At 36.3% G+C, this 27780-nt stretch overlaps 1 protein-coding gene across 6 annotated transcripts in view; it reads right to left on the reverse strand.

Moving 5' to 3' along the window:
* Positions 1-4334: 4334 nt before the first annotated feature.
* The window catches only part of LOC139974424 (choline transporter-like protein 1), a 41556-nt gene continuing 18110 nt past the window's right edge, over positions 4335-27780 (reverse strand). For 4 of the 6 annotated variants that reach the window (XM_071981580.1, XM_071981586.1, XM_071981618.1 and 1 more), the window contains 6 exons: positions 24762-24890; positions 20866-20889; positions 15024-15116; positions 12428-12523; positions 11632-11751; positions 4335-10691 (listed from right to left, as the gene is read on the reverse strand). In XM_071981580.1, the coding sequence (XP_071837681.1) occupies positions 10653-10691; positions 11632-11751; positions 12428-12523; positions 15024-15116; positions 20866-20889; positions 24762-24890 (501 nt within the window). In that variant the 3' untranslated portion in view covers positions 4335-10652. Of the gene's footprint in view, positions 10692-11631; positions 11752-12427; positions 12524-15023; positions 15117-15568; positions 15662-20865; positions 20890-24761; positions 24891-27780 lie in introns of all 6 variants that reach the window. The other 2 variants (XM_071981604.1, XM_071981594.1) reach the window with 2 other exon arrangements.

A 27780-nucleotide genomic window follows, 5' to 3' on the forward strand; every position in this document is an offset into this window, starting at 1 on the left:
GTTTAGTTCGGACATCTTTTTAGTATATATGACATCCCATCTGGGGCAAACAAAACAGGTAAACAAAAACAGGATCATCGCCCTGTAAACAAAATTGCCAAACGTGCTTACGTGTCGATCCTACTGCTGGGACCTTTCATAACAACCAAGCTACACACACGTTCCGAATGCGGTAGAAAATAAACTGCCTGTCTAAATATTCATATATATATATATTCATATATGTATACATATATATATATATATTATATAATATATATATATATTATATATTATATAATATATATATATATATTTATATTAATATAGCCTATATATAATATTTTACAATATTTCGAAGATAAAAATTAAAGCGACTGTTTATTTCAAAACGTATAGTGTGAATACAAGGTTCCGCGTACGAATACAGAGTCATGAGCAAGGGCGTAGGAACCGGGGGGCTGGGGGGGGGGCGCCAGCCCCCCAGTGAAAAATATGGAGGGGCGGAAGTATCATTCCGCCCCCCCCCCCCGCTTCGCAAGTCAGAAAACCCCTTTTTCATTTCCAAATGAGAAAAAAATCTCATTTGGAGCACCAAATTGCATCTAAGGCCAGGTGAAAATGCAAAATTATATACAAAATGGAGTGGGCGGGTTGAAGTGTGCTATATTGCACCAAATTGCATCTGAGGCCACCTGGAAATGCAAAAAAAAAAATCCAAAGGGGAGGGGGACACCCCCTCCCCTTAGACCCCTCCCCCAGGCCGGCCATCGGTCTTCAGCCCCCCCCCCCACTCAAAAGTACCTTCCTACGCCACTGGTCATGAGTATTAGTACATGACTTTTATTCTTGCTGAGTTCGATTACAAACCCATATATATACGGGTACCCGGAACGAGTATAGACAACTGGATATGAGTACCATACGAATTGAGAGCCGACTCAAGTACTCCAAGTCTTGAACTCAGCCAACTGATTATGATAATATCTTGAATGACCTATACAAGCTACAGCCTGTGTTCGACAGTTCTGCATAAGTATATTTGGTATACCCTTCTAAATTTAATAATAAAATTGCAACGACCCTCTCACTTGAACGAGTATAATAACTGAATAATGCCACTGGTATACTTTTTGCTCAAACCCTGCATATATTCGAGGGTCACATGACATTATCGCGGGTGAGTGAGATAATATGTGGACAACCTGTTTCAGCTAAAAAATATAAGTACCCTGACATTCCTTATACAGACTTTGGTAGTTTAACTATTAGATACATCACTACCAGCACTTTATAGAAGGTTAACCGGTCGTGATCTGCTGAAATTTTGAAGTGTATTTAAGTTTTCCTCTTAAGAAAAAGGGCAGTATCACTTTACTTGAGTTCTACTGAGATATTAAGATAATGAGTCATAAACTAACCAGTCTATTAATTAACCTTCTTACAAAAGTTTCTTAAATTTCGGGTTTTCTCCTTGGAAATTTGAGGTATTAAGTATTAACCGCAACACTAGTGAGTGGTTTTGGATAATATTAACTTGAATTAACATTTTCCCAAAGTTACAACTAACTATTACTTTAAATAATATGACAGTAAGCAAACTAAGGTATTCTCCAACATTCTTTTCATAAATGAACATTAAAATATTGAGCATATGCTTTCACCTGCGGGCACAACGTATTCCTTGTATGTATTATTAATTGCATGTTTATACACATGTATATATACATGTATATCAACATACGTATATGAACACACACACACACACACACAAATATATATATAATATATTTACATATATGTGTGTATATATATATATATATATGCCATATATATATATGCCATATATATATATATATATATGCCATATATATATGCCATATATATATATGCCATATATATATATGCCATATATATATATATGCCATATATATATATGCCATATATATATATATATATATATATATATATATGGCATATATATATATTTAAAGCGGGAGGCCCGGGTTCGAATCCCGGTGGAGGCTGGAAGTTTTTTCACTGTTCTGGAATTTCCTTCACATGACGTTTTCAATAAAACGTAATGTGAAGGAAAATCCAGAACAGTGAAAAACTTCCAGCCTCCATCGGGATTCGAACCCGGGCCTCCCGCTTTGTACGCGGACACCCTAACCACTAGGCTATGGACGAGGCTCGAAACAGGTAAGGAAGGTCGTAATTTCACTGTAGGCGTTTGACACCTGTATCGAACAATACTAGTTCTGTTCGTGGTGACATATTTTGCCTTACTCTAGAGATCAAACATGATGCAAACCAACTCGAAAATTTGCGATTCCTAAAGCCGGATATATATATATATATACATATATATATATATATATATATACATACATACATATATATATATATATATATATATATATATATATATATATATATATATATATATATATATATATATATATATATATATATATATATATATATATATATATATATAAATATATAAATATTAGTTATACAGCTTTTCAAGTATTACTTATGCCGGAAAACATTTGATGCTGGTACAGTAGCAAGAACAGAAGCTAAGAACTTTATTTTTATAAAAAGGAAGTGAAATCATCTCAAGCCACTCCTCAGGTTATAGGTAGTAATAAGATTGATCATAGAAAAAGAGTTCAACTTTAAAGATGAGGGTCATTCAGTTGTTATAGGCAGCTTATACAAGTATAGTATGGTTGAAAGATATTTAATTTTACATCAGTTATATTCAAAGCACGAATATATGGACTTTTCAAATGAATTGGTTGTGAATGTTTTGTATAGTACGTGGTTTGTTTACAGCGACATTGCCTCGATAAACTTTAAAAGAACAGCAGCAAATTGTATACCAGAAGTAAACCCTTATACTGCGACTTGCGATCCCTTTCTATTATTATTGTTTACGTTTTATGTTTTGACTATAATGTCACACTAATCATGCTCACCGGGACTTGCAAAGACAAGAGAATATATCGGATAATTAAACACACGGATCATAATGATCTCTCTTGGCGTCAGTTTACGATCCACCCTTCAGTTGCCCTATGTTCCTTATTGGAATGTATCCGTAGCCTTGAATAATTCAGTCCCGTAAGTGCTTTTACCAGACACCACGATCTTATTTCTTGATCATGAGCGGTATACGTCTGTCTGACTACCAAGTATACATGATGAAAAGTACACATCAATATATTAATTGATTGAAGCTAGACACAGTATCATTACGTATGGATTAATACTATATAGAAGCAATTAGGCAACCACAAGGTTTTCAGGTCATAACATGTCGCAACCTGAAATAATCTTACTGAATCACCATTATTAACCTGGTCCATGTTGTGTTCGACTTGACGAGATACGGGAGGGGTAATTTCAGTGTGTGGGGGGGGGGGTGGGGCGAGAATATGGAAGGGGTCTGAGCAAATTTGTGATACTGAATCATGTATTTTCAGCATATCATAGAGCTGGGTAACATGAAAAGCGTAAACGTGCGCTTCGCGACATAACTGTCTCGATACCTCTGTTCCCTCTTATTCCACTCAATAGAACATACCTGACATTTACAACTATATAATTACTCCAGAGGGAATAAAATCCACAAAAATACTCTATATTCATGACATGTCTAGGCATGAGCCTGGTATATAAAAGTGAAAACCTGCAGTTTAGTCGAAACAGACAGTAAAATATTTTTCAAATATAATACTTTTGTATTATTTAACACAAAAACAATAACAAAATCAAGTCCAATTTCGAATCGCAACTAAATCTATTTTTTAGCTTAAAACTTGATATATTGTTTCCTGAATGTTTTCTGGTAATTAATTATAGTCAATACTAGGAAAAGTTGAATACAAATTAAGTGCATCTATCGAGACCTAGCTATTTTTTTTTGGGGGGGGGGGGGATTTTTTCTGTGAAAGAACAAGCAAGCGGCTAACATTACTGTTTCAACCCCCTGTACACCTTGTGGTAGGGTAGGGGATGGGGAATCCAAACTTCAATACAAACTAGGTGAATCTATCAAGATCTAATCTAACGTTTGTTTTGTTGGTATTCTGTGACAGAACAAGCAACACCTGACACTGTTTCAACCCCCCCCCCCTACAACAGAGGACGGGAATGGGGTATGGCACCAATAACTGTCACGTATTTGCAGGCATGGTGCCACCACATAATATAGACCAGACTGCTTCCACTCCTTCTATATCACGCCCAGCTCAGTAACTGTCCCTGGGCATTTCCTAGACTGGATTCAAAAAACTGAGGGAAGTGTTACATACCATGTTGGCAAAATAAAGACAAAGAAGCCATTGTTCCTTTGTAAATATCCCATTGTCTACATTTATTATAAATATCTCATTCTTATACGAATAACAGAACCATTTATATAGAAGGCCCCTTGTTTAGAACCCGGTGGCTAGAGGGCTTGTTAGTCAAATCCCAAGAAGAATAATCCTATATATTCTGGGGAACAGCCCAGTCATCGGAAAATATTTCTCTTTTTCTTAGCGTAAGGGTAGACCTACATCCCGGCAGGGTGGGTTTGCCAAGTCTGGAGTTACCTCCCAATATTAATATTAATAATAATATTACTAATTAGTTACCAGCATTCACTAACAAGCTTCCAAAATGTGTGTGTTGCTTGTCTACCTCACCAATATCGATATATCAAAATTCTAATGTGCGTTATGATTACAAAAATATTATCTATAGTTAACCTGCAGGAGCCGTGGCACGGCTCGATCAGGAGTTTTCATTTCTGACCATCATTATTAAAATATAGAAGAGGCAGTTTGCCATTAGCCATGCATTCTCAGCAGATCGGTGACTATTGTACTACATGGATTTCAGGGCAGTTTCCTGTAGCATCAAGCAACTTAAATTAAGACACTGCAGTTTCCTGTAGTATCAAACAACGTTAATTAAGACACTACATCGATCGTATCAATCGCAAACTTTCTGCATTTTTACACTGAAAGTAAAACAAAAGGTGAGGGCTTTAACTGTTTTCCCAAGTCCTTACCGAAAACAAGACCCCCCGCCCCTCCCCTGCAGTGGCGGAGCGTCCATACAGTCAGAGGGGTGGATGCTCCCCCTGACGGACTCAAATGGACTGCTGGCGCCCTTTTCAGCTTTTGACCACTTTTTACTTATTCGCGATTATTGACCTTTTTTATTGCGCTCTCAAATACCTATTGACATTTGTCACATTTTGTTGGTGAAATTTTCTGACAAAATGGCGATGACCCCTATTTATTATTCGTTTATCTGGAAATAAGCAAGGCCCGGAAGGGGTCATTTCCGGCGTTCTAGGGAGTATCTTTACTCAAAAAAATTCTGTGCGCTCCGCGCCAACCTCTGGTGGCGCTCCGCTTAGATAGTGTCGAAAGCGCCCCTACAGACCATTCTCGCCCCCCTGACCAATACCCCTAGCTCCGCCACTGACCCCCTGTGACAAAATAAAGTTTAACAAGTTTTGCTAGGTGGTGGCTTCTTAACATGCAGAGAGCTGGCATAATACAAATCGCTCGGATGCAAAAAAAAAAAGAAAAGAAAAAGGAAGTAAAAAAAAAGGAAGTAATAATATACAAAAGAAGAAAGAAGCAAGCAGATAACCGACACACACTCATACTTAAACTAGTGCAAAATAGATAATAAAATGCAAACTTAAACAGAAGTACCAAAAATACTTGCATACAGAATAGTAAATCTAGAATGCATTAGAGACAAACAAACAATCACAAACAGTTCATGCTCTTGGTGGGAACATTTCGTGAAGTTAATACTATCATAATTCCATATAACATGTAAATTATGTATTGTTATGTTAGGACAATAGTACCATAATTTTATCACAATAAGTCAAACAAACAGCTATATATATAATAGCTAGCAATATGCTATAAATTATACAACAAAGGACTACATCTTAAACAAATTTAAAGATAAGCTAAAACTGGTCACCAGAGTTTTGGAATATGTATATTTGCATGATATTCATAATTTCGGGCAATTTTTACATGCTCACAGGTCTCCTGCAGCGATAAAAAAAAAATTGAGAACTAGGCATCATGATTTTACTTAATTTCATCAAATCACGATGACGCCTGTTTTCGATTCAATTTGTAGACCTACTCCCTGCAGAGATGAAAGGTGTATCGGTATTTTGAAATTGTCACATTTCCCAGCAAAATCCCATACCAGTAGCAATTTTTGTGTTATACGTATTTCTATCCCCTGATACAGAGTAAAATGCACAACTAAGCCAGGAAAGTAAGTTCAAAGTGGGGGCTTAGTGCAATCAAATAAGTCTTGACGTAATCTGACGCCACCGTGCTTTGTATTCATAAAGATGTCATTTTGTGGAGAAATATTTGGGAATTAACTGTTACTTTGTGTAATAATTATGGGGCCTTCTGAATATAGTTGACTACTGATGTGTGATTATACACAATAGCCAAATGACCTTGGTTCTGCCAGATATCCAGACAATGTCAATTCCCACGCAAAAGCCAAACAGTGCTTTTATATACAGAAGAACAGATGGCACTTATATATATACTATGCAAAATCAAGGATTTAAACTTGTAAAAAGTATGATTGTACAATAACTTCTGTAGGGCTGACATATATTCACTGTAGAGCTATACTGCAAACAAATATATACTGTAGTGTTACAGTATACAAATAGTGGAGCTTCATTGTACAATATATACTGTGGAGCTACAATATACACTGTAGAGCTACACTGTGGAGCTTCATTGTACAATATATATACTGGAGTGCTACAATATACAAATGGTGGAGCTTCATTTTACAATATATACTGTGGAGCTACAATATACACTGTGGAGCTATATTGCACTATAAATACTGTAGAGCTAGGATATATACTGTAGAGTTGAAATGAAACAATATATACTGTCTGAGCTACAATATATAAACGGTGGAGCTACATTGTACACAATGTATTGTAGAACTAGAATATATATCTACTGTGGAGCTATATTGCAATATATATACTGGTAGAACTTGTGTAATATATACTGTACAGATTTATTGTACATTTTATACTGTGGAGTTCCAATATACACTGTGAAGCTACAATACAAACTCAGTGTACAGCTACACTGTGCAATAATTATATTGTATACAGCTACAGTGCAACAGTAATTCATATAAAACCAAACGATCAGACTTAGGAAAGTAGGAAAGATACCCGATGCCAAAATGAAAGGGGAAAATAGGAAAGCACTGGTTTGATTGTTGTATGTTTATGTATGTACATGATCCAGGTCTGGGCATTTCTTGGAAGGTGTTTTAATTTGATCGTTAGTTCAGAAACGAAAGTAGACAACATCATCTCACCTTTTCAACTTCCTGACAAATAAACCTTCCTTTTCATGGCTTTTTCGTCAGTGATATTGATTCTACTCAAAAGAGACCAAGATTCTCAGTAAACTGTGTGTATACAAACAGTTTATAGTGTTAAAGAATACATAAAGTCATGCTACATAAACAAATAGCAAGTGGTACATAAGCAACCACATCCTGAATTCTGCAAACAGGGGAATATGACGCAAGCAACTGTGACGGATTAACACTAAGCCGATAATCCGAGTTCCAAATACTAATCCCCTGGATGCATATAATGTTACATCATTCACAGGCTGTTACCGCCGCACATGAAACAGTACTCCCGCATATCCCAGTATCGAGGTTAACAGGGCCACATCATTTTCCATTGGACCATATGGCCCCTGGGTCAAGGGCCCCTCCATGCAAGCACCCTACCTCCCTTTCCCTAAATGGCTGTTGATTGTTCAGAGAATACCAGAAACATTTGGAAGGTGAGTTTGAAAAGGTTTATGACTCCAAATTTGAGGGCAATACAAACCACTTTTTACTTCTGTTTTAACCCTCTGAAGTTGCACAAACACTATCACAGAAATGTTGTTTTTACTATTAACTACTGGTGCCAAATTTTTTACCACTACAAAAAATCACATTATGAAAAAATGTAACAAGACGGTACCCAAATATATACACATAAGACACTTACTAATTCTACTAGCATATAATAATGCTTAATACATCATACAAAAATTTGTTTAATTAGCCTCTAGAAAGTAGTACTTTAACGTGGAGAAAAATGTTACCTTTATTGAAAGTAAAAAGAAAGAAATTTGTCAGAAAAGAACAATATTAGTATCTAAAAAATGTTTTTATGCTGATTAGTGGAACTTTCCACAGTACACTAAAATACTCTGCACTACTGATTTTCATGACAATAAATATATTTTTTATCAAATTTCATATTCGTGCATGACAAATGCTGCATTATCACCTCGGATCTCAAACCTTTCCTTTTCAACAAAGAAATTATGTCACAACGAAAAGTCTCAATCTTTAAAAAGCGGAAGTTTTTGGGATGTGACGAGGAAATTTGGACCAGAAATGAAATTCATCAAGATTAAAATTTGATATAAGAAATCACATTTTTTGTTTTTTTTGTGGCCAAACTTGTGGAGTTTTTAGGTTATTCTTTGACAGACCAATTTTTATACAATTCATTCATGTGACCATTATTGTGAGCCAGTCGCAAACATCTCAAAACTAGCTAGAACTAGAACGACTGAAACCTGGAGATGGTTTATACCATGAAAGACCAAAATATATGTACAGTGATTGATTGGTTTATCTCACAGAAAGCTATATTACAGGAAAATATGCAACAGACTAATTAAGGGCTTTGAGACAAAATGGCAAACCTGTAAAAGCACAAAGTGGAAAGTCTGACTATTATTTATGAGTCCATTATCTCGCTACGCCTGTAAATTCACTCCACGTCAGACGTAGATGTAAATATATCGCTGACATAGTCGCAGAATTTCATGTTTTTATTGAACTAAAAGATGAGGGCTAGACTTTGGCTACAGTAACCTTTTTTTTCTTAAATCATAAAGTAATACTGTAGAAAAAAATTACTAAGTCATGTTACATTGACTTCAAATAAAACCAAATAATTAGCAAACTGCTTATCCACTAAAGAGCCTGTGTAGTAAGAGAATGTGTAAAAGTTAGTGGGCCTCTGAAGAAGATCCAAAAAGTAATTAAGCCTCTGAAGAAGATCGTGCTAGGATCAAAACGCTCGGGCCTACTTAATTTTTACACGTGTATACATCGAATTAACATATCTCTTGCAGCATTTGTACCCAATCTGAACATTACCCCAGTTTTTACCCATATCCAATCTGAACAGTACCGATTTGTTTTAAAACCAAAGAACATTGGCAAAAATCAGAACATGGTTCCAAGAAAATGCAATATCAACATTGGATTTTTCATTGACAGAAAGAAAATAAACCATTTCCTTTTATTCATACGGATATAAATTTGGTAATAATTGATTCAGGACTAAATAAAACAGAGATAAGCCCTGTAAGGGGGAAGTGTAGGGACTAGTTCTTATCAGAAACAAACCTTTTGGTGCACATATTATGATCAAACAGAAATAACTCTTTCATTAAAAAGTTTTGAAATGTGTAGGCAATCTTACCCAGGCTTAAGTTATTCATGATTAACAAAAGTTAATTTAAAAAAAGAAGAAATTATTACAATTGTAAGGCAAATATCTATGCTAAATGTCTATCAAATGCACAATGTAACAAAGACAAGGTAATAAATACTACAATTTAACAAAAAAAATGGATTATGCTAATGAGTGGATAATCCCTGTCCTCCTCCGCCTCTTCTTCCTTCTCCTTCTCCAAAAAAAAAAACGATCTTGCATCAGATGAATTTAAAAATGTCATCTGTTCATGTTGTGCAATGATAAGCCAGAGGCCACCAGAGGGACAAAACCCTTGTTTTTCTACTTCTTTCGGTACATTATTAGCGTCGTGTTTATTTGCACAGTCATAATTTGCTGGGTAAGACCTCTATGATGACAAGAAGGAATGACTGGCTTCATGCCAGAGACTCAAAAGATTGATGACGGCAAATTAATTCTCTTGTTTACATGACTACGGTAAACAAATCCCCCAAGAAAAAGGAACCATATGTAAAAATAGCAGACAGGAAAATCAAATTAAAACAGTTTCTTTAATAAGAGGATGATCATTAAGTGATACTTTCATTACAGAGTATAGGGAGCGTGGTATATCAGAAATAGATGGCAGCATACAACAACTTGAAAAAAATTACTGCATATGTGATTTGTTTCCAAAAAAAAAAAAAAAAAATTCATATTTCTACATATTTAATCTTCTTCTGCCAAAGTTTGCAAAGTTAGCAACTGAGGTGGTGATTGCTTTATATCATGTTGGGAATGAAAGCTGTGAGTGTGAAATTTAGTTCCGTTAGTGAAACAATAAAATGAGGAAATTACAATCACAAAGACATACACACACACACTAACACCAACAGTATAACAACAAATCGAGTGTGAACTTGATCAAACATGCTAACATGCTCATCAGTTCGTATTAATGTGTAAAATCATTTATGTACATAACCCTTCGATCCTTTCACCAGTGATCTAAATAGTCGATCCTACGCCCCTCGGAGAATTCCTTGAGGAGGAGGACAGCCATGGGGGGGGGGTTGTCCGATTCCGAAGTTGTCGCTCATTCTTGCTCTTCCTTCTCCTCCGTCACTTCCGCGGGCTGCGGGAGAAACACACAGAACAGAGAAAACACTGAAGTCATTCGAGATCACCCGTCGGGGGAATAAGTCACTTTTGAACTCTGACCCTCCACGTTTAGCATTCGAGAACAAGCATGGCTGACTCTTTAGTCGTCTGCCAACGAAGTGAGGATCCAATTTCATAATATTTGTACACGTGATATCGCTTGAAATCATTCCAAGGAAGTGTGGCTTTACTAACTGACAGTAGGGGTAATGTTAACATAAAATGGGGAAACATCTGATTGACAGGCACTGCTGTGAATTTCCGGCATCACGTTACAACCAACGAATGTAAATTCACAGCATGCTGTTTTCTTTTCTTTCATTTCCTTTTCTTACATCTGTGTGACATGCCAACATGTAACACTAGTAGCACAATAAATCAAATAAATAGCTTCTCAAAAGAATTTATGACTCAAGACATAAACTATTTAGGTCGTGTCTGTTGTCGTCGTAGGGTGGAGAGGCTTGGCAACTGTCGAGATTCGGGAATGGGATCTGACGAACATATTAAACGGCGACTATATAAACCCCAGTACATCCGTTAAACAAACGATTTGAACATGTTGAGGTTTGCAATTCAGTGTTTAGCCTCCTCCCCATCAACATCCTCCAAAAGGGGGGGGGGGGGAAAGCAAGAGGCATAGCATTATTGCCAAACCAAAATGCATTACCAGCTACAAAAATGCAAGGTAAGAGCGTTAAGTAAGTTTACATGGAAGTGTCAAAGGAGAATCCACAACTTGCAAACAGTTTGATTTCCTGATAGCAGTGAAGATTGAGAAGAGGATAGAAGGAGAAGAGAGAGAGAGTGAGAGGAGGGGGTGGGGGAGGGGGGAGGATATGGACATCGAGGGTTTGCTGAAGAAGTAGTACACGACAACTCGGCATTTGATTTGTAGCCTTTTAATACCGTACCTGACTTTTCAGTTCCACCACTTCGTCTGGTGTGACCACGCCCACTCCATCAGCCTCGTCATCCTTTCGCCGCCTCTTGGATCTGCTGTTCAGCTTCTTGGTGCTGTTACTGACGAATTCCTACCAAATTTAAGAGAGAAAAAAACAAAGAAAAGATGAAAAAAAAAGTCAATCGTGTGTAATATATTGGTATATGGTATGAAGAGAATGAGCTCATGTAACAGCGTTGAGTTTTGCACGTATGAATACACAGTGTACTGTGTGACTGTGCAAGTACTGAGATGAAACTAATGACGGTTGAGCCTACAGTGAATGTTTACATGTACATACAACATACACGCATACATTCATACCAGAGTTTGAGTTTTAACATACCACTAGCACTGAAGTTCTCTACAGCGAGTTTGTACATCAAACACTGATCCTCGTTGATTCAGGGTCACAGTTGTATTTTTCTCTACGTCAATAATTTACTATGCGAGACGGATACTTGTTACGAGTGACTTGATACTGACTTGGGTCACAATTAATATTAACAACAGTGATGGGTAGAAGGGTGTCAGAGGTCAAACTATTAAATTGTGTACCGTAGTAAATAGGACGGCCTTGTTTAAGGAGGGGTGTACAGAAGCTGAACTTACAGATAACCCTCTCCCCAACCCATGACCCCCTCCCCACGACACATCCCCTACCCCATGACCAACATTGGAATCTTCACATTCATGTACACATACTGTTGCTTTAATCAGATTCCGTACATCCGTACTGCTAATGATGGTAGTGATTATGTTCTTACCATGAGTCCAGACTCCATGAAGTACGGCTTGTCTTCGGATCCATCGTTTGTTCGGATGTCTTCACAGAAACACAGCAGCAACGTGTCCACGGCCATCTGACATGGTCGCAAGCGACACGTTAAAAAAAAAAGGTATCAGTCAGTTTGACACATTTGACATAAGAAAAATATGAAACACAAGGAGGGGATCCTATTATAGCTTTCTCCTGCAGTATATTTAAATATATATAAATCCAGGGTGATGGTAGGCCCTACACCTACACCTCCCCCACCCAATTAAAAAATGGTAAATGATGTTTAAAAATGAAGTTTTTAGGACTATTTTTTAGGACTATACCATCCAGTTTACTGATGGTCTCCACATCCCTGTCCTTCAACCCTATCAAAGTATTTTTAACAAGAAGTTTTTAAAACAAGGATTTGATACAATATTTGACTAAGTTAACAGTAGGCTCAGGACAGATGGTTCTTATTCATTAACCTTCTCCTAAAATGCTTTTAAGCATTAATGGCTTCAAAAAGGCAAAGGGGACGGGTGAGGGATCAAATTTTACAACAGTTTGACTTCCTGACAACAAAGATGGAGGAATAAGCATAGGGGGAGTAGGCATACATGTGTGTGTGTGTGTGGGGGGGGGGGAGGGGAAAATGCCATAATCTACTGCCAGCATAGCTATCAAACACCAGCACATAGGCAATAAAACAAAGGGAAAACTGGATTAAACCAGGTCTCATTACCCACAATTAAAACTTCAAAGAAGGGATTGAATTTCTGAGGTAAAAATCTGCAATCTTGACAAATTGACCTCACCTTCTCCCAAGCTACCACTTACTTCCATCTAATAATACCCCCCCACAAATAACACCCCCAAAGGACAACTTAGTCACCTGTTCAACTTATTGGACCCTGTGATTTCTAAGGTTCACCATAAGGGGGGTGAAAGGTCACCATGAACTCTGTTTACATTTATCAAAAGCAAACAATTATCTTCTGGATGAATTCCAAACTAGCAAAAACATGGATTTTTAAGAAAAACAAATCCCTGATATATATATATATTTTTGACTTGTTTGCTTCCCAGTTCTTCCAAGAAATAAAGTTGCAGAAATTGTTGATCGTCGTCACCTAGGCAGTGCAGATTGGCAGAGGACACCAATGTTCTCTGACTCATACTACCAGTTACAACCAATGGGGATGAAGAACATGTCACCTGTGGGTCACATCACTCCCAGCGGGAGCTACCTGTTTGTCACTGCCATATGTTAACCATCCGAAAAAATATCTAGTATCACTTAAAACAGAACAGCTGTGCAACCTGGGTTTTTTTTTTCCACCGTTTAAAAAAAAAAATGGTCATATTCAACCCACCCCTCCCCAAAAAAACTAAAATAAACTTTCAAATTCAGTAATTGCATAAATAACACAATTTGAGCAGGTAAAAGTGGTTCCATAAAAAGAAGTGTGTTGTTGTAAATACACAAGAGTAAGTTTAAATAATATCATGTGACCCCACAGAATTTCAACATTTTAAATGTACTTTTTAACCAGGTTTAGTGTGAGCAAACGGGTGAGGATGGGAAGGGAAGTATATAAAAAGAGGCGCTCTAAAAACCTTATAACAACTTTGCTACCAACATGAAGTAATTCATTCTACAGTTTTGCTAGTTTTTTTAGATGGCAATCATACGTTCAAAATGTACAGATGCACCCCCAGATGGAAACATACCCTCACATTTTATACCAAAAGTACACGTGCCCTTGTAGTTGGCTCAAGTACACAGAATGTAATCGAGGATATTTGTTTACCATTTCGAAATGGAGAACCAATCATAAACTCGATTGAAATTATTTCTTAGGGATAAAACAGAGCCAAACATTAAAAAAATATCCACGGATAGTCCAAACTGCAATCCAAAAAAGCGACCATCAAAGTAATAAAAATATATTGTATATCAGTAGTATAGTGAACATGTAATAGCATATTAATTTTAGTTTCAAATTTGTTCATGTCTCTGAAATCCTTTTTTTGAGAAATTCTTCCTACCCATTTGGGATGAGCACCAGATAAAAAAGAAAAACAACAATTCGATTTGTAAGCATAACGAGTAGAGTTTGATTTCAATACTTTTAAAATATTCCAAACCAATAAAAAATTTCCAAACAGATGCACAATATCAGGGAATAATTAAGTGTTCAGAATAATTGTTTTTTTATTGTGCATTTTTTGGAATGCTCTATTCGTATCTATTTGTAATTCTATGGTTACTATTTGAGCAAAATATTGCTACACATCTTTTGCCCTTGTATAGCAGCTTGCCGATTTGTGCATATCAGATTGCAATACGATATCGATATTCCCCGAATATGTAACTCTAAATTATTCCAAGACAACCTTAGGTTAATCTGCTTTTAATAATGAGAGATAAAAGAAGTCATAAAAATATTCAAAAAGATTGAATTATTTTGCTATATATATAAAATAGAATGTTTCATGATCTTTTTTAAGAATGGTAGAGGTCATGGCAATGATAACAGACTGATAACTTATAACCTGATCGTAGAAACCGTCTGAGTTTTCTCCGTCGAGATCCTTACCTCGTACACGAGGAAAAAACAGCTTGCGATTGCGTATGCGTACACTCCGACAATCGCCAGGGTAATACCGTAGAAAGTATACGACTGGTTCGTCTGTATTTGGAAAGACATTTCATAATCACAGTAACATTATGCAAAAAAACATATCAGACTTTTTACCATTTCCTCTTCGCTTGGCAAAAACATTTTTGTCGACTTGCCAAATTCGTACACAAAGATTTTTTCTTGAATTTGCGAAGGGGAAGGATAACGATCCTGAAAGGGAAGATTTATTGTTCTGGTCGGTGAGGGACATTGCATCATGGGAGTAGAAGATATATATATATTTAGAAAATATTCATTGAAGATTTGAAGACAACGAATGAAGTGAAATGAACTCTTAGGGATAACCCCCAAAAGGTCTTGTTGAGAAAAGTGCACGGTATACCTTCCAAAGACTTTGGTTGGACTTGTTCAAGCATAAATGTATTTTGCCAAGCGAAGGCCGTTTTGACGGGCACGATGGATTGCGACATGTTGTGAGAGTTGGAGGAGGAAATACAAACCTCGTACACTGAAAAATATGAGGAAGCGACCATGAAGGCGAAGGCGCAAGCGAGAAATACTGGTATGGCATAATAGTGCAACTCATCATTGTACTGAATGAATGGAAAGAAATATGAGAGATATATGTTAATTATACACTGCAATGAAAAGATACATGGTCGATGCTGGGGTTTTTTTGGGAGGGGGGGGGGGCCTTCAGAGATAGACAGACATTTTGACTGTGAAAATGTGTACAATCAACAGCTTCTCATAGTATCTTAACGCCGTTTTTCAAAACTTACATCACCAGTTAAGAAGTACGGTCGATTTCAACTTTATCATTTTTTTTTTTTTTTTTTCACTTTTCTTGCATCGTACCAAAGTTTGATTTTTTTCTTTCTTTCTTTCTGGCTATAATTTCTTATAATCTTGCATCGGAATAAATCACGATGAGTAAATCCATCGAAATGATTCGTAGATATAAAGTAATGACTAAAGAAATGAGGGCGTACATGAACACATAATTGGTGAATACTGACTTAACTGGCAGCATAGTACTTTTTATAGTATAACAACTTTCCTTGCCACCTGAGGTCAAGTAAATTGATGCCTGAGAATAACCAAACAAGCCCAAACAAAGTTTGGCAGCTTTTTTAGAGGTTATAAAATTTGGTACCAAAGATATGGACCCTCTGAACAAGTTGGTCTTCTGAAGTAGTTTGAATGTTGAAATATGAAATTTGATTACAAATATATAAGGTAAAATACAAAAAGGCATGATTTGAGGGTGATAGAGATTTTATGATTTAAACATGTGAAAAATACATACACTTAGCTTTTGTGAAACAAAAAAATAGTTCGGTTAGATGGTGATATGACGAAAAGTGTAAAAAACAAAAACAAAACACAACCACTTACAAAGAATATTTACAACATTTGTGAAAAGGAAAAGGTGATCTCATGGTAATTATGGCTTCTTATTTGGTTTAACAATTATAACTTCAAACAAATCAAACTGTAATAAATGATACGTAAGCTATGCAGTCCTCCGTAACTTCAATATTTTCTTCAAAGGAGAGAGAAGGACGCAGCGCCCCACTTTTGAAACCAAAGGAAATCACGGTAACCATAAATAATATGTGTGATACATTTACTGTTTATCTTTTCGTACCAATAACTTAAAATCAGGATAACTTGGTTTTTAAAAGCAATTGTCTAGATGAAGTGCTACTTTGATGGACCAACCACCCATAAACAAACACACATAGGTCAATAACCTGGAGTATATATACTGTCAGCAGTTGACCTAGAGATGATATCTCAAGAGGGGGTTTGTAAATGTTTGAGGCATGGTTTTATGAGTTGTAACATACATTCCAGTATGTTTATTGCATTTTCTGTGCTGTGACATCAATTCAAGTATCGATAGCATATTTCCTGTATTGCATTAAACTAGAAATGTACCCCATTTCCTGTGCTACAACTTATATTCCAGAACTATAGCATACTTCCTGTGCCATAACTTACTTTCCAGAATTGTTACATATTTCCTGTTATACATTATACTTCCATTTACATGTACCTTGTTTCAAGTCTTATAACTTCGGATTCCCAGAACTGCAGCATATTTTCCATATATATGCTCTAAACTTACAATATGCAGAATTAATGCATACTTCCTGTGCTGTTAATTAAAGATTCCAGTATTCTGACACATTCTCTGTGCTCTGAAGTTACATTCCAGTATTTGTAGTATATATATTTCCTGTGTTGTATTACTTAGATTCCTGTATAGTATGCATACTACTGTATATCCTGTGTTGTAACTTACACTTACAAAGCACAGTTTAATAGCATATGCAGCATTGTAGCGCAAGTGCAACAGCGTGAGTATGAATGAGGGCGAGTAGAATCCTACTTGGTATGAGCATAAGTATGAGTACAAGAGTATGAGTATGAAATTTGCATTGGTTCCTAGTATTACTGCAACTCCCTGGGTAACTATATACTAGAATATGAGAGTAGGGACTCACATACCACATACAAATAACATATAAATTTCTATGTTGTAACTTGCATTGTAGCACTTTTCCCGTACAGGAACTTATATTCTAGTATTACCCCCCTAAAAATTTAGAGATTGTCCTGCTTTTCAGAGTTAAACAAATAAAAAACCAATCCCAACAGAGGCATCAAATTATTCTATTTATCCTGATTCTTTGCCCTACAAGTAAAGTTATAAACTACCATTGAACTCATCTGCTGTTCCATTCTGAATAAAAATGGTCCTTTGTGTTGCTATTATATCTTTACCATTGGTGAGAGAAAATACAAAAAAATAAAATAAATAGGGGATAAGTACATGTACAGTTCATAGATTCTTGAAATTAACTTTGAAAGTCAAATGGTTTTTGTCTGTCTGTTCTACTGTCCTTATACTGTTTTATTGTCCTTATTGCCCTATTACTGTTATATGCCCTATTACGCTCTATTACTGTATCCTACTGTTATGCTGTATTACTGTCCTTATTACTGTTGTACTTTCCTTATCGCCCTATTACAGTATCCTATTACTGTTTTACTGTATTACTCTCCTTACTGTCCTTACGGCCTATTACTGTATCCTATAACTTTTATTACTGTTTTACTGTCCTTATCGCCCTATTACTGTATCCAATAACTGTTTTACTGTATTACTGTCCTTATAACTGTTTCACTGTCCTTACGGCCTATTACTGTATCCAATAACTGTTTTACTATATCACTGTCCTTATAACTGTTTTACTGTCCTCATTGCCCTATTACTGTATCCTATAACTTTTATTATTGTATAACTGTCTTACTATCCTTATCGCCCTATTACTGTATGCTATTACCGTTTTACTGTATTACTGTCCTTATAACTGTTTTACTGTCCTTATTGCCCTATTACTGTATGCTATTACTTTTATTACTGTATAACTGTCTTACTGTCCTTATCGCCCTATTACTGTATCCAATAACTGTTTAACTGTATTACTGTCCTTATAACTGTCTTACTGTCCTTATCGCCCTATTACTGTATCCAATAACTGTTTTACTATATCACTGTCCTTATAACTGTTTTACTGTCCTCATTGCCCTATTACTGTATCCTATAACTTTTATTACTGTATAACTGTCTTACTATCCTTATCGCCCTATTACTGTATGCTATTACCGTTTTACTGTATTACTGTCCTTATAACTGTTTTACTGTCCTTATTGCCCTATTACTGTATCCTATACTTTTATTACTGTATAACTGTCTTACTGTCCTTATCGCCCTATTACTGTATCCAATAACTGTTTTACTGTATTACTGTCCTTATAACTGTTTTACTGTCCTCATTTCCCTATTACTGTACCCTATTACTTTAATTACTGTATTACTGTTTCACTGTCCTTATTCGCCACATATCGTCAGTGCATGTTCTGCTAATATAATACTGAATGGCAAACTGTTTTCCCCTTGACAGAGTACCATACGCAGCACGTGATTGGACGCTGTGAAACCGTGACAAAGATCTCTGTGACCTGGTTTTGAAACAAGTGACCGAGGAATGCACTGTGAGTGAGTCTGTTAGTGTAAGTAGAATGCTGGCCTTGGTAAACCATGGCCTAACCTTGTAGAAAACCATGGCACCCTTAACTTGTGGGATTGTTTATTAACCTGACAACTAAAAACATTGTACTATAGAGTCTGTCTTTTAGCAGTTTTCCAATTTTCTCCCCACAAGCCTGGGAGATATTATTTCTCAAATAAAGAGCTGAACTTGATTTGACATAGGCCATCTTGATCAATATACTTAAAATTATCAGATCCGTACACTGGTCAAAAACTAAGAATTTAAAAACTTATTGAGTGATTCACAAAGATGTAGAATAGAATGACTTCTCACAAAGTTCCCACAAAGTTGATTGATAGAAAAGTCACTTAATACGAGGTGTAACTTAATGGAGAAACACACAAAATTCGAAACTATTTTACGTGCGTATCAAAAATACCAAGAAATGGAAAGGAGAGGTATATTAAGAAAAGAAACTGAATGAATTACATAAAATGGGATCCATGCATCAATCGAAATATCAATTTAATAATCAATCGATCAATAAATATCAAAGAATAAATACAAGAAAAAAACTGGTTTTATATACACCAGGTATGGTAAGGAAGATAAAGGCTTGAAGCTTCAGAAGCAGTCAAACCTAATCAACAAATACAAACCCTTTCTTTAGCTGACCTGTACATCACATGTGAGTCCTGCGCTACTTGAGAATACACACACAACAGACCTACAACACAAAATATACCTATTTTGCGTACTTTCTGAATCCCCAGCTTACCAAAATGTTATCCCTCTGAACTCCACATTCTGCCACAACCCATAAATGCATATGACCATAAATTACCCAATCATATCTGACTGCAAAACAGTTTTAAACATCACCGTACACATTTATCAAAATGACTGGGAACGAATTCACAGTTAGATTCCGTCGTAAACATTGCTAAACCATCAATCTCTGTTTGGCTTTCCTCTACCTGCCCTGCTGGCCGCCCCAGAAGGACATTTATGGGAAACGAGGCTTGAAGCAACGGATAAAATCCCACATGACCCAGGGAGGTGCATTGTTCTGTTTAGAATGTAAATATATTCATGTAATGAATCGAATCATGTGAAGTCATTAATCATGAATGTTCAGGATATAGAGTTGACTGCAAAGAACGATGAAGACTTGCCGAAACGCAGAGACCTCATTCGAATCAAGTTTCTCTCAAAGTGTGTTCTTCTTGGGATCAATTCTGTAATAACAGGCTAAGAACACCTAATAATTATATCCAGAAATAACGTTAAAATGTTGAACTTTGATCAGTAGTTAAAGTCTGCATTCTACAACCTTCAGATATTTTGGGGAGCAGTTTGGAACTCTCAAAAAGAAATTGGCATTGATCAGAAAATTTGAAGATTGTAGCGGTCGATTCTCTCGCAGATTAGACTTCTTCTTCCACACAGTTTAGACTTTCATGATTTCAGATTTTGAGCAAGGAAATAGGGAAAGAGGAGGGTTTGAGAAATGAAGGAAATATATGTACCCTCTTAATTCTTGATTTGCCAGATGACAGAGACAGATTTTTTTGGCAGAGGGGTAAAGACTAGGATATGAGAAATTTGTCTGTGAATTGAACTAAATGATATTTAAAGAAAGAAATAGGTCAAAGTTGAAAAACAGTGGATGATTTCTAAAAAGTGATGATAGGTTCCTTTTTATTATTTTATTTCCACTGACTTTTTACCTCGGAATACATACGTTCTCGAGCCTGTAGAATATATACAAAAAAATATTCTCATGGTCATTTTTATATGATATGTATAATTTTTTAACAATTTCTGCTCTTACACATTTATGTATATCAAACATTAATTATCATCATAGAAAGTAGCTGACATATTTGCAATTTCAAAATGTTGATCTGGGAAAATGTTTAACTGAATAATAACTAGATTTGGATCGATAACGTGTGTAATGGATCAACTATAAAGTCCTTTGGCACGGCTTAACTACATTACTTATAAAAAGTGGGGGCAGTATTTCAATTTCAAGTTAAACTTTCTAGATGTTTTTTTTTGCTCTATTTTTCTCATCATTGCTTGCAAATAACTTGCTTTTTGCATCCATTCAATTCATTTTCTTCCTCTCTCACAAAATGAACGGTTAGAAATTATGAAGATTATTTAGCAAAGTTCAAAGGAAATTTGTTAATTTTAAGGGAAAAAAATTATAAAAGAAGAAAACCAATTAGTAGGGATATAAGATACAGCGGATGAATAATAAACTTCGCTGGGGTTTGAATTCCATGTCACCAAAGTAGGATGCACATTGGGGTGGGGGAGGGAGGGAGGGCAGGGGATGGGAGGAGGGTGCCTCATTGAATGAAATACTTTTGTACTCATCTCAAACAATTGGCGCAACTTTCCTGTGGACTGTAGAGATAATACTCTGTGTACAGCTAGGATACTAGAAGATCCAAATTTGTTGGAAGTTAGAAGACTCAGAGCTGTAGAAGTTGAATTTTGCAAGGTGATGCCATATTGGCTACTAAAATGATTTATAAAATGCCATAACTTGGATTGATTTCACCCATCTTGAAATTAACAGCGACTCTGAGGAACTTCTAAAATGTTGTGTTGAAGAGAAGTGCCTGTGATCTTGTACACATAAGGCTTTAATCTATGATAGAAAAATAGGTGTCGGAAGGTGTCAGAAAAGGGGAGTGGGAGGGAGGGGAGACCTTAATCTACCTTACCTCACTTCCAAATTACACATGTGCAAGTCTGCAGTGGAAGTGCAGTACTTAAATTACCTATTGTTACTTTACAAACAATAGCAGTCCATTAGAATGGGCAGTTAATTAAAACATGACCGACATAGTTGTATTGTTTTTCCAGTTAATACCTGGTAATGTCGGACTAACTGAGGAACGAGTTGATACTACAGTATTTCATTGGCTTGAATGTAGACTTGACTTCTTCTCACCAACTGCTCATGTGCTGTGTTAACAAACAGCAAGGTTGGTTGCTTCAACACATAGCATGCTTGTGTCAACCCACAGCGAGGTTGGTTGCTTCAACGCATAGCATGCTTATTTCAACCCACAGCGAGGTTGGTTGCTTCAACGCATAGCATGCTTGTGTCAACCCACAGCGAGGTTGGTTGCTTCAATGCATAGCATGCCTATTTTAACCCACAGCGAGGTTGGTTGCTTCAACACATAGCACGCTTGTGTCAACCCACAGCGAGGTTGCTTGCTTCAACGCATAGCATGCTTGTGTCAACCCACAGCAAGGTTGGTTGCTTCAACGCATAGCATGCTTGTGTCAACCCACAGCGAGGTTGGTTGCTTCAACGCATAGCATGCCTATTTTAACCCACAGCGAGGTTGGTTGCTTCAACGCATAGCATGCTTATTTTAACCCACAGCGAGGTTGTTTGCTTCAATGCCTAGCATGCTTATTTTAACCCACAGCGAGGTTGGTTGCTTCAACACATGGCACGCTTGTGTCAACCCACAGCGAGGTTGGTTGCTTCAATGCATAGCATGCTTATTTTAACCCACAGCGAGGTTGGTTGCTTCAACACATAGCATGCTTGTGTCAACCCACAGCGAGGTTGGTCGCTTCAACGCATAGCATGCTTATTTTAACCCACAGCGAGGTTGTTTGCTTCAATGCCTAGAATGCCTATTTTAACCCACAGCGAGATTGTTTTTCTTCAACACATTCAGCTGCTCATTTCAACGGACAGCACGGCTGCAAACTCCATCGCAAAGCGTATGCCTGCGACTTCCAGCAGTGCCATGGATGGCAACCGCCACGCACACCACAACCACTTAACCATGACACAGAATGATTGCCAGCTTGGATGTATTGCATGGCTGCTTACCTCAAAGAGTAACAAGCATCGCTAAATAACTGGACAAGCAGAGCGACTCCTTATATCTAATGAAAACCGCTATGAGCGTTTTGATGTTTGAAAAGCAGCTTCAAAATAATATCAAGTTCAATGTAGCTCTGATGAAATTCCATCATATAAATATTGTTTATAATTGTATAATATCATACATTTTAATTACATAAATTAGATACTACACCAATCAACAACAGATGTCACTAACTACCAGGCAATGTCTGAACCCGGCTCCTGCTCCAAGGGTATGATGATTGCAAGCATAGATGTAATAGCATCGTTAAATGTTTTAACAATTTTACGAGCCTGGCAAAACATTGTAATGAATTTTTCTCTTTGCATGAAACAAAAATGGTTTCCCTTAGCAAAAGGACATGTAATCTGCATAATTTTAACAACATTTATGAAAGTAAAATAACATCATGAAAAAAGGAAAAATACTGCAAAACAAGAGAAAGAAAAAAGTACCAAACTTCCTGATGGTAAACACTCCGTCATTTTTGGGAAAAGAAACAAAATGGCTTCCAACCCGTCACATTTCCTTTTGCGAAAGATGTAAAAGACGCTGACAAACTGAAGTCAACTAACATTATGCACCTTCCCATTTATTAAAATAAGGCAAGATTGGTGGTCTCAAATTGGGCACCCTCTGTTCCCAAATGGAATACTTTTCTATTCTCTATTGTTTTCTATGTGTTGAACGAAACCCAAGTTCAACCACGTAACCCTCTTTTGATTTAAGTAAATTGCTACCTATTTATAAAAGTTACTTCATGGTATGTTGGATTTGTTCAATACCCAATCCTATAATAAATGCCTTTGCTCTTACTGTGTATTTTCTCGTAATGTTGCCTGATGGAAACTCACTCCACCGTAAGTGCCCACCCTGGATTAATAAGAATGTGTGAAATCCACAACCTGAATATTATTGCAAAATGTACATATTTCTGTAGGTACTTTAGTGATAAAGAGTTGGCACGTGAGATGCCACTCTAAAATTTCTGTAACCGTTGAACAGCCTCATTACACAAGTGACATAGCACCCTTTTAGCAATCTAAATGAGTCTTCATCATTAAATATATGACATACTGCATTTTATCACATATTTACATCCCAAAAAGTTACATGCAAATTTTGAAATCCCGTTTTTAATTTACATACGTCAGCTGATGACAATTAAGATTCTCAGCGCAGAGTTTCATACGCAAAATGCGACCAAACCAACCGAATTTGCTTTTAAAATATTGCGGTAGGTCTTCAGGCTAAGTGATGTTTAAATACAAACTACTCTTGCTTTCAAAAGTGCACCACCTTCTCAATATCTTCTCGAGACATTAATAAAACAGATTGGCAAAGGGGTTACGTCGTGACATATTTGTTCGGTGCTTGCTTTGAAAAGTACAACACCTTCTCAATATCTTCTCGAGACATTAACAAAACAAATTCTCAAGGGTTACATCGTCATGTATTTGAGTGGTGGAAGCCATTATCGTTACAGACGCACCCTACTGAACAGAGTCTCAGCTATCATGTAGAATGGTGGTAGAGCCTCTATGAAATAATGTGCACAAGGTTTTCACTTCACAGTAACAAACCAGCAAGAACTCTTACTTTATCGTCGCGGTTGATTGAGCTTCGTGTAATTGGCACCAAGCTAGTCTATGACACTTTCCCTGTATGCTGGTAGTCTAAGACGAGACAAAAATAAAAAAACATCTACTTACTCCGAGAACTGCCACACCAATCAGCGCCGTGATTGAGACCACTAGCAGCTTTCCCAGGAAAAGAATGAAATCGCCCACACAGTTGATAGCAGCCACTCGAAGGGCATTGGATATGAGACAGTTCAGGGCCTTTTGGAGGGGGCAATGGGGGGGGGGAAGAGTGAAAAACAAAAATAATTACACAACCTGTTATTACATAGCGTGCGAGGAGATTCTCGATATCATTTGTATCATACAAATTCAATGAATACACCACTGAGAAAGCATTTAGTAATCAGCAGTATTCAGGGCGATACATATCATTGGGTATATAGATAGATTAATTTAATCACAATCATTTTCACAATCACAATCACAATCACATCACAATCACAATCAATCACAATCACATCACATCACAATCACATCAATCACATCAATCACACAATCACATCACAATCACAATCACATCACAATCACAATCATTTTCACAATCACAATCACAATCACATCACAATCAAAATTTAATCACAATCAATTTAATCAAAACTATGCAATTTAGTCAAAACATACAAGTAGTATGTAAGGAGTGGAACTTCGTTACAGAGATTTCTAAGAAACGTTTGTGAAGGGGAATAAAATTTGTATACGAGGAATTTTGCTTGGAAATTATATGATTGGATATGATTAGAAACAGCTTCTCTTGGTTTGAGGATAATTTTTCCTTTCCAAATGTTCCATTTTTTTTTAAACGTACACCAGTATTACTGTAATGAATTCTCACAACTTAAGAAATAGGTTATAATATGAGCACCCAGCACTTCCCCTCTCCCCCCCCCCTCCACTCCCTTCATTAATCCTAACCTAGAAACCTTGGAGAATGAGTTCCATGAAATTTTCTGTTTTCCAACTTCACTATCTAATATTTAATGATGTATAACATTTCTGTGTCTACCCTGAAATGTCAACTAAATAACAAGAAACCAGAAGAATATTGACTTCATATAGTAAATTGAACTTGTCATGAACCATCATACAAGAAATAAAACTTCAGCTTGTAAACATGATGATATATGTATATAAATTTATATGTATATCTATATATCTATATCTATATATATAAATGAAAATCGTAATGAGTTGGAAAATCAAGAACAGTGAAAAAACTTTCAGCCTCCACCGGGATTCGAACCACGGGCCTCCCGTGTATATAAATTTATATGTATATCTATATATCTATATCTATATATATATATACATATTAATAACAAAGAAATATATAACAAAGATATAAATATATATATATATCACAAAGAAAATATATTACAAAGATATAAATTATTAATATATTAATAACAAAGAAATATATAACAAAGATATAAATATATATATATAAATAACAAAGAAAATATATTACAAAGATATTAATATATACAGTATATATGCAATTTCAACTACAAAACAAGCAAACATAAGACTATTGACTTCATAAATTACATTGAACTTGTAATGAACCATCATTTAATGTAAAGAAACCTTCAATTTGTTAGCATGATGATATATGTATGTAATATGTATATATATATATACAGAAATAGATATAATCAGGGTCAATGACAGTTCAAGATGTCCCTTAAAGCCATATTGTATGAATAATTTTAGAGAACTTTACCTTTACCTAAAATTACAAAATACAGTTAAAACACTAGGTCAGCTGATAACCTTCACACTACATGTTTGAGAAAGTCTCAAACTGCCAAACATTGTCAGAGAATTGGTGCAAATTCTCTCTGTGCCACAGGATATTAAACATAATAGCACTGTTTCATCTTTCATTAATCAAGGAAAAGCTATTTGAGATATAACTGTCTATTACCACATTTCCATAATCTTTTGCATTGCTTTCATTATTTATTGTTGTTGTTCTAAGTCTGTTTTTGTCCATATGTTTAACCGTGTTATAGCGAGAGTGACCTACTAGACAAATCTACAAAGGGTATTTGAGGTCACTTTCTTTTGCAACGTACGTCATCGGATACTAAGTAATATACACTTGTTCCATATATGTACGTTGTGATAAAACAAATAAATGACAATGAATGAAAAGAGAACAGAACAAAATTAAAAAGTGGGGGAGCTATTTGTTAATAACATTTATTGCTTTTTACATCAACTGAATGAAGCAAATAGTAAGTTGTTACTGGTACTGGTGAGATATATCCACTGGATATGGCCCAAGGGTTGGAGAGGTCAAGGAGGGGAACCACCATCGGGTGCAAGAGAGGTCAGATTACCAGGCACCTTAGCTTACATAAAAACAGTTTGGACTGTGAATATTATTGTTTATGAGCAGTACTGGGTAGAGGAGCACCTGTGAGTATTGTTATTGTTTATGAGCAGTACTGGGAAGGGGAACACCTGTGAGTAGTAGTATTATTTATGTGCAGTAATGGATAGGGGAACACCTGTGAGTATTGTTATTATTAATGAGCAGTACTGGGTAGGGGACAACCTGTGAGTAGAAGTATTATTATGATCAGTACTGGGTAGGGGAACACCTGTGAGTAGTAGTATTATTTATGTGCAGTAATGGATAGGGGAACACCTGTGAGTATTGTTATTATTAATGAGCAGTACTGGGTAGGGGAACACCTGTGAGTAGTAGTATTATTATGAGCAGTACTGGGTAGGGGAACACCTGTGAGTAGTAGTATTATTTATGTGCAGTAATGGATAGGGGAACACCTGTGAGTATTGTTATTATTAATGAGCAGTACTGGGTAGAGGAACACCTGTCAGTAGTATTATTGTTTATGAGCAGTACTGGGTAGGGGAACACCTGTCAGTAGTATTATTGTTTATGAGCAGTACTGGGTAGGGGAACACCTGTCAGTAGTATTATTGTTTATGAGCAGTACTGGGTAGGGGAACACCTGTGAGTAGTAGTATTATTATGATCAGTACTGGGTAGGGAAACACTTGTGAGTAGTATTATTATTATATATGAGTAGTACTGGGTAGGGGAACACCTGTGAGTAGT

This window comes from Apostichopus japonicus, chromosome 2 (assembly GCF_037975245.1).
Source record: "Apostichopus japonicus isolate 1M-3 chromosome 2, ASM3797524v1, whole genome shotgun sequence".
NCBI classification, from domain to species: Eukaryota; Metazoa; Echinodermata; class Holothuroidea; order Aspidochirotida; family Stichopodidae; genus Apostichopus; species Apostichopus japonicus.